We start from the raw sequence: 7,500 nt of genomic DNA on the forward strand, positions 1-7,500 counted from the left end.
AGAGTTATATGGAGGGAGTTTGACTGTTCTAATGAGATAGAGTTATATGGAGGGAGTTTGACTGTTATAATGAGATAGAGTTATATGGAGGGAGTTTGACTGTTCTATTGGAGCTGTTTGTTGGTTTTCTGAACGTACTATAGATTGCAACCAACTTCTGCAAACTTTGGAGTGCTGGAAAGTGTGAACAAAGTGTTTTAGAAGACTGGTCTAATTTGAAATGTGTGCACTGGTATCATGCCTAATTGTAATGGAAGCTAATTTGCTGTAGCATATGCTCTGCAAACAGAATACATCTGTTGCTGTGTAGCTGTTTTGCACCTTATTCTACAAGGTTTAGAAAAGAACCTGGAAGTCCTCTTAGTAGTATTGTGTTGCATAATAAATTTATGTTCCTCATGAGAGGTCAGTACAAGACTTAAGGCAAAATGTATGATATTATGTGTTCTTTATTTTATGAGTGTGTGTGTGTGTGTGTGTGTGTGTGTGTGTGTGTGTGTGTGTGTGTGTGTGTGTGTGTGTGTGTGTGTGTGTGTGTGTGTGTGTGTGTGAGTGTGAGAGAGAGCGAGAGAGAGATGCCAGCTGACCGAGTAACGTGCCACTGGTGTGTTTGTGTGTGAGTTCATGTAAGAGAGAGTCAGAGAGGAACAGACAGAGGTGTATGTGTGTGTGTGTGTGTGTGTGTGTATGTGTGTGTGTGTGTGTGTGTGTGTGTGTGTGTGTGTGTGTGTGTGTGTGTGTGTGTGTGTGTGTATGTGTGTGTGTGTGTGTGTGTGTGTGTGTGTGTGTGTGTGTGTGTGTGGCCAGCTGATTGAGTGATGTCTTCTCTTCCTCTCCATAGTCTCCGTACTTCTGGCCCTCTAACTGCTGGGAGCCTGAGAACACAGACTATGGTAAGGCCAGCGCTCAGCCAGAGCTACAGTACATACTGTCACAATCTTACGCATACACACACCACTGGGGTATTTATAGTAGGGTTCTTCTGGCTGAAATGGTGTGTGTGTGTGTGTGTGTGTGTGAGAGAAAGAGAGAGAGAGAGAGAGGGAATGTGTGTGGGGGTAGTCTTATGATTGCATGTTTGCATGGCATTAACTTAAGTCCATTATGTAAATGACAAAGGATGCCAAGTGTCGACTTAAATACCCCTCACTGCTCGCTGCAGAGATTCCCATACACACAGACCCACATGCATGCATGCATGTACACACACAAACACACACACACACACACACACACACACACACACACACACACACACACAGACACACACGCTTTCATGGAGAGAAAAAGGTCTGACCTGAATAAGTAGGCTATAACTGGCGTTTGAATTGTAGAGAGAGCATACGGAATAATATGGATTTTCCCTTTCTAGTGTAAAATGACCTTCACAGCTCCATACATACTGTAATGGACTTACAAAGCAGTCTTTGCTAAGCTATCAAGTGTCCAGTTCTAGTGTATGGTATCACATGTACTGTATGTAATGGACCTTCCCTCCAGTCCTCCGTGTGTGTGTGTGCGTGTGTGCGTGCATGCGTGCGTGTGTGTGTGTGTGAGTGTGTGTGTGTGTGTGTGATGTGTGTGTAATGTGTGTAGCCTAGTGTGTGTAATTAGATTAGATTCGATTCGATTAGATTCAACTTTATTGTCATTGTGCAGAGTACTAAGCAGGAGTGCAAAAAAGCAGAAAGTGCAATGTGATATACTGTACAATGAGTGTAATTGACTGTGCCATTCTCCTCCATGTGATGGCAGCCATTTACCTGTGCAAGCGCACCATGCAGAACAAGGCCAGGCTGGAGCTGGCTGACTATGAGGCCGTGAGTACTGAAGATAGCATACAAAATCACAGCAGACCGTGTTATATATCATAAAATATCATTCCATATGTCATATTATGTTATATTAGACTAAACCATATCATAGAATATGATTTTATAGGGCATGTCATGTCATGTCATGCTATATTAGACCAAACCATATCATAAAATATAATTTTATGTCATGTCGTGTCTTGTCATATTAGACCAAACCATATCATGAAGACAATTTGCGTGTTATGTTCTTACAAAATACTTCATGGGTGTCTATGTGTTATGTGTTACTGTATGTGATTTATGTATTATGATGGTACATTTTTAAATGGATTATCAAGTTTTTTCTTTCTCTTTCTGTGATAATTGAATTTGTGTATCTATATTGTGTATCTACTATAGTTATATTAATTAGTTCTGTCGGTCCGGAGCAAGTGAATGGATAGTGTAATTAAAGAAACATGCCACTGTCTTCTATTCTTCTTTCTGCATGCATTTCACCTTTTCTCACAATGTTATTTTTTGTTTTTCTGTGTGTGTGTGTGTGTGTGTGTGTGTGTGTGTGTGTGTGTGTGTGTGTGTGTGTGTGTGTGTGTGTATGTGTGTGTGTGTGTGTGTGTGTGTGTGTGTCTCGTCCTGCAGGAGAATCTGGCTCGGCTGCAGAGGGCATTTGCCAGGAAGTGGGAGTTTATCTTCATGCAGGCTGAGGCGCAGGTTAAGTGAGTGTACAATCCTGCTGTCAATAATAATGATAATGATAATGATATTGATCAATAATAGTAAAATCAATAATGTTATTAATCATAAGAGTAATATAGAATAACAGAGAGACTGAAGTCATTGGAGCTGTGTTGCTGTTGATGAAAGCAGAACTCATAAGTGCGGCCCTGAAGCGTACGCTAAATGGTGTTTTTTGCCCCCAACGGCACCTTCCAGGCAGCACAGCCTAAAAGGCACTACCTTTACCCTATTCCTCAACCCTCATCCTACCCCTAAACAGAGGGGAGTAGTGCCTTGAAGGCAGCGCTGCCTGGAAGGCACCATTGAGGGCAAATAATAGACCGAAGCGTACTCTCTGTTGGCAAGATGGCCTGGCTAGTAGGGTGGGCCTCATGTAAACCAATTCTCTTCCTTTGTGAATGTCCTGACTACACTGTTCGGAGAAGCTGAAGCATTGACCCCCCGCAACACACATGCATGCAGACAGCCACACACACACACACACACACACACACAGGCAGACACACACATAGACACACATAAACACACACACATACAGTAGACACACGTAAACACACACACATAGACATAGACAGACACACTCACATACACATGCAGACACACACACACAAACTCACAAAATGCCCCATCTGCCCCAGCCGAGGGCAATACTTTAACTTCCCCAGTGGTCAGTGAGCTGACATTTTGCATTACAAGCCGAGCTAGTCATGAAGCGTATGTTCCGTGTCCACCCTGGCCCCTCTACCTGAGGTGCCTGATAGTGTGGAGCGCTTCTTCACGGCTCTCTTCCCTCCAGTCTGAAGTGCTGTGTGGGGGGGGGGGGGGGGGCTGAAAGGTCATGTTTCTTGGTGATTAGCACATCTTCAGCGCTTCCATCGGCTAGTGTTAGACCACTCATCAGTGTGTGTGTGTGTGTGTGTGTGTGTCTTAAAGGGATATTCCGCCATTTTTGGAAATACGCTCATTTTCCACCTCCCCTCGAGCAAAACAATCGATATTTACCTTGTTCCCGTTCATCCAGCCATTCTGTGAGTCTGGCGATACAACTTTTAGCTTCAGCCTAGCATAGATCACTGAATCGGATTAGACCATTAGCTTCTCGCCTGCTAGCTTCATGTTTAAAAGTGACTAAGATTTCTGATAATTTTCCCATTTAAAACGCGCCTCCTCTCAAGTTAGAAAGTGCAATAAGACCAACTGAAAATGAAACCTGGCGTTTTTCTAGGCTGATTTGACATGGAACTACACTCTCATCTGGCGTAATAATCAAGGCAACTTGCAAACGTACCATAGGCGCAGTGATATCGTACGCAGCATCTGAAAATAGTCCCCATAGACATCAAGCAGTAGTAGTGCCAGTAGCTGCAAGTTGCCTTGATTATTACGCCAGATGAGAATGTAGTTCCATGTCAAATCAGCCTAGAAAAACGGCAGGGTTCATTTTCAGTTGGTCTTATTGCACTTTCTAACTTGAGAGGACACACGTTTTAAATGGGAAAATTACCAGAAATATTAGTCACTTTTAAACATGAAGCTAGCAGGTGAGAAGCTAATGGTCTAATCCGATTCAATGATCTATGCTAGGCTGAAGCTAAAAGTTGTATCGCCAGACTCACAGAATGGCTGGATGAACGGGAACAAGGTAAATATCGATTGTTTTGCTCGAGGGAAGGTGGAAAATGAGCGTATTTCCAAAAATGGCGGAATATCCCTTTAAGGGCATCTGATTAAAGCTTACAGAAGGACATGTGTGTGTGTGTGTGTGTGTGTGTGTGTGTGTGTGTGTGTGTGTGTGTGTGTGTGTATGTGTGTGTGTGTGTGTGTGTGTGTGTGTGTGTGTGTGTGTGTGTGTGTGTGTATGTGTGTGTGTGTGTGTGTGTGTGTGTGTGTGTGTGTGTGTGTCTGGTGTGTGCGCTATATGAAGCAGTCCAGTAGTGCTGTAAGGGCTCGGTGGTAAATGCCAGTTATGTAAGGGCTAATCTCTAGGGCAGTGTGAGTGCGGACTCGTGTGTGTGTGTGTGTTGTGTGTGTGTGTGTGTGTACAGTAGTGTGTAGCAGTGCTGCACGCTATGACCTGCACTTGGAGATGTTCTTCCTGCATCCTCCTCAGGCAGAGTTGCCGCGCTCCAAGCTGCTGTGTGCTGATAAAAGCGTGTGTATCCCCTACTGCCCAACCTGTGAGCGCTGAGCACCAGCACTGGGGAGGCAGGCAAGAATAGCATATCTGGAGAAATACGGGAGAAAAACAGGAACTCTGTGTGTGTGTGTGTGTGTGTGTGTGTGTCTTTGTGTGTGTGTGTGTGTGCTTACTGTATGCTTGTGAGTATTTGTGTGTGTTTGATACCGTGGCTCTTTTCAGGATCATGTTCCATTTTTAGGTGCTGATTCAGAATATTTTGTCTGTCCAAACCCTAAAAAGCTACATTTTGGGTTTTAAGCCTGCTAGATATTCTATCAGTTACATGTTCTGCCCTATTCACATGTACTCTTTTGGAAGGCCTACAGTATGTGTTATGCTAATTAACAGGCTTATCATGCAAAATCACACCTGGTAAACAACACTTTTGAAATCAGCAACCAAATTATGGGTTTCTTCTAATTTTCTTGATTCACTTTTCCGAATGCTTTTCATATTGTGCGTATTGTGACGTCATTGACAGGATCGACAGGAAAAAGGACAAGGTGGAGCGCAAGATATTGGACAGCCAGGAAAGAGCATTCTGGGACGTCCATCGACCTGTGGTTAGTTGGAGAATGTGTGTGTGTGTGTGTGTGTGTGTGTGTGTGTGTGTGTGTGTGTGTGTGTGTGTGTGTGTGTGTGTGTGTGTGATTTTGTTGTTCTACAACCCCTGGCAAAAAATATGGAATCACCAGTCTTGGAGGATGTTAATCCAGTTGTTTAATTTTTTAGAAAAAAGCCAGATCACAGACATGACACAAAACTAAGTTCATTTGAAATGGCAACTTTCTGGCTTTAGGAAACACTAAAGGAAATCAAGAAAAAAATTAATTAATCAGTAACAGTTGCTTGTTTTAGACCAGCCAGAGGGGAAACAAATATGGAATCACTCAATTCCAAGGAAAAAAATATGGAATCATGAAAAACAAATTGACAAAAGAACACTTCAACGCACCACTAGTACTTTGTTGCACCACCTCTGGCTTTTATAACAGCTTACAGTCTCTGAGGCATGGACTTAATGAGTGACAATCAGTACTCTTAATCAATCTGGCTCCAACTTTCTCTGATTCCAGTTGCCAGATCAGTTTTGCAGGTTTGAGCCTTGGGATGCACCATTTTCTTCAAATTCTACTACAGATTTTTCTACTCTAATTTTCTTGATTTCCTTTAATGTTTCCTAAAGCCAGAAAGTTGCCATTTCAAATGAACTTAGTTTTGTGTCATGTCTGTGATCTGGCTTTTTTCTAAAAAATTAAACAACTGGATTAACATCCTCCAAGACTGGTGATTCCATATTTTTTGCCAGGGGTTGTATGCTGTGTGTAATAAACTGTCTGCCACAGCCAGGCTTTTTGAATTCTCACAGAACATTCTGTGTGTGTGTGTGTGTGTGTGTGTGTGTGTGTGTGTGTGTGTACTCCAGCCAGGTTGTGTGAACACCACAGAGATGGATATTCGCAAGTGCAGGCGTGAAAGAAACCCCCAGAGAGTTAAAAAGGTGAGGAAGGCTGTGTGTGTGTGTGTGTGTGTGTGTGTGTGTGTGTGTGCGCCTGTCCATGTATCTTTATCATATATTATGTATGTTGGAGTGTGTTTGAATGATCATTTATGTGTAAATCTGTGTGTGTACATCTGTTGGTCCTGTAAGTGCATGTATTAATGTATGCCCCAAGAGAGTGTGTGTGTGTGTGTGTGTGTGTGTGTGTGTGTGTGCGTGCTTGTCTGTATATGCATGAGAGGGTTTGCTTTTGTGCTTTTGTATGTGTGTGTGTTTGTGTGTACTATATGTGTGCATATTTGTGTACATGTGTACTTGTGTGCGTGTGTGCATTTGTGTACGTGTGTGTGTGTGTGTGTGTGTGTGTGTGTGTGTGTGTTTGTGGGTCACACTAAAAGCCTACCGGTTCTGCTCCAGTCTGTGTACGGTGTAACGGAGGACAATCAATCACAGAGCTCAGCACAGCCTCCCTCTCAACCCTGCAGGACCTCCACCAAAGAGGAGGTGAAGAAGGAGGTAACGTGTGCGCACACACACACACACACACACACACACACACTCATATACACACACTAAAACAAACAAAAACACACACAAACACACGCACGCACGCACGCACGCACACGCACACACACACATTAATGTTAACACATTAACACACTAATTCTGAAAATATATTTTGCCTTTGCCTTGATGCCCTGAAACCTGAGGTGTAGTCTATGCGTTCATTACATGTGCGTTAATGAAGGTGTGTGTTTGTCTTTCCTGTGCAGATATCGTTCTTAAACACACAGCTGGACAGACACTGCATGAAAATGTCCAAAGTGGCCGACAGGTAGGTGTGTACCAACATGGATCTGATGTGTGGGGTTACAGTAAACAAGTTCTTGATCACCACTTTAGCCTCTGTGTTCTATAGCTTGTTCTTAAAGTAAAGTTCTTGATCACCCCTTTACCCTCTGTGTACTATAGCAGTAACCATCAGTCACATGTAGAGGACATTTTTTAACTAAAAACTCAATTAATTTAAAGTAATTGAAAGTGGTCTAATGCAATTTAGGTAGTCAGATGCAGTTGGAACAATTTTAAATCACATTTTATTTCAATTAATAGCAATTCATCTATATTGTGCTACACTTCTCTTTAGATAGAAGCAGCTACTGCATACTGATTCACAAGTAGTGCACTGCATTTCCCAAGCACTTTCCTGGATCTTCATTAACGCTAGCAGTTATTCATCATAAAGTAAAAAAAATGATGAAGTT

At 42.7% G+C, this 7,500-nt stretch overlaps 1 protein-coding gene across 1 annotated transcript in view; it reads left to right on the forward strand.

Annotated features, from left to right (window-relative positions):
* LOC134067356 (regulator of G-protein signaling 6-like) overlaps window positions 1-7,500 on the forward strand; it is a 70,653-nt gene that overhangs the window by 53,993 nt on the left and 9,160 nt on the right. Inside the window, exons 6-12 of the mRNA XM_062522610.1 lie at window positions 842-893; window positions 1,756-1,820; window positions 2,457-2,533; window positions 5,216-5,297; window positions 6,161-6,235; window positions 6,653-6,751; window positions 7,009-7,070. Of these exons, the coding sequence (XP_062378594.1) occupies window positions 842-893; window positions 1,756-1,820; window positions 2,457-2,533; window positions 5,216-5,297; window positions 6,161-6,235; window positions 6,653-6,751; window positions 7,009-7,070 (512 nt within the window). The remainder of the gene's footprint in view (window positions 1-841; window positions 894-1,755; window positions 1,821-2,456; window positions 2,534-5,215; window positions 5,298-6,160; window positions 6,236-6,652; window positions 6,752-7,008; window positions 7,071-7,500) is intronic.

Source organism: Sardina pilchardus, chromosome 20 (assembly GCF_963854185.1).
Source record: "Sardina pilchardus chromosome 20, fSarPil1.1, whole genome shotgun sequence".
Taxonomy (NCBI): Eukaryota; Metazoa; Chordata; class Actinopteri; order Clupeiformes; family Clupeidae; genus Sardina; species Sardina pilchardus.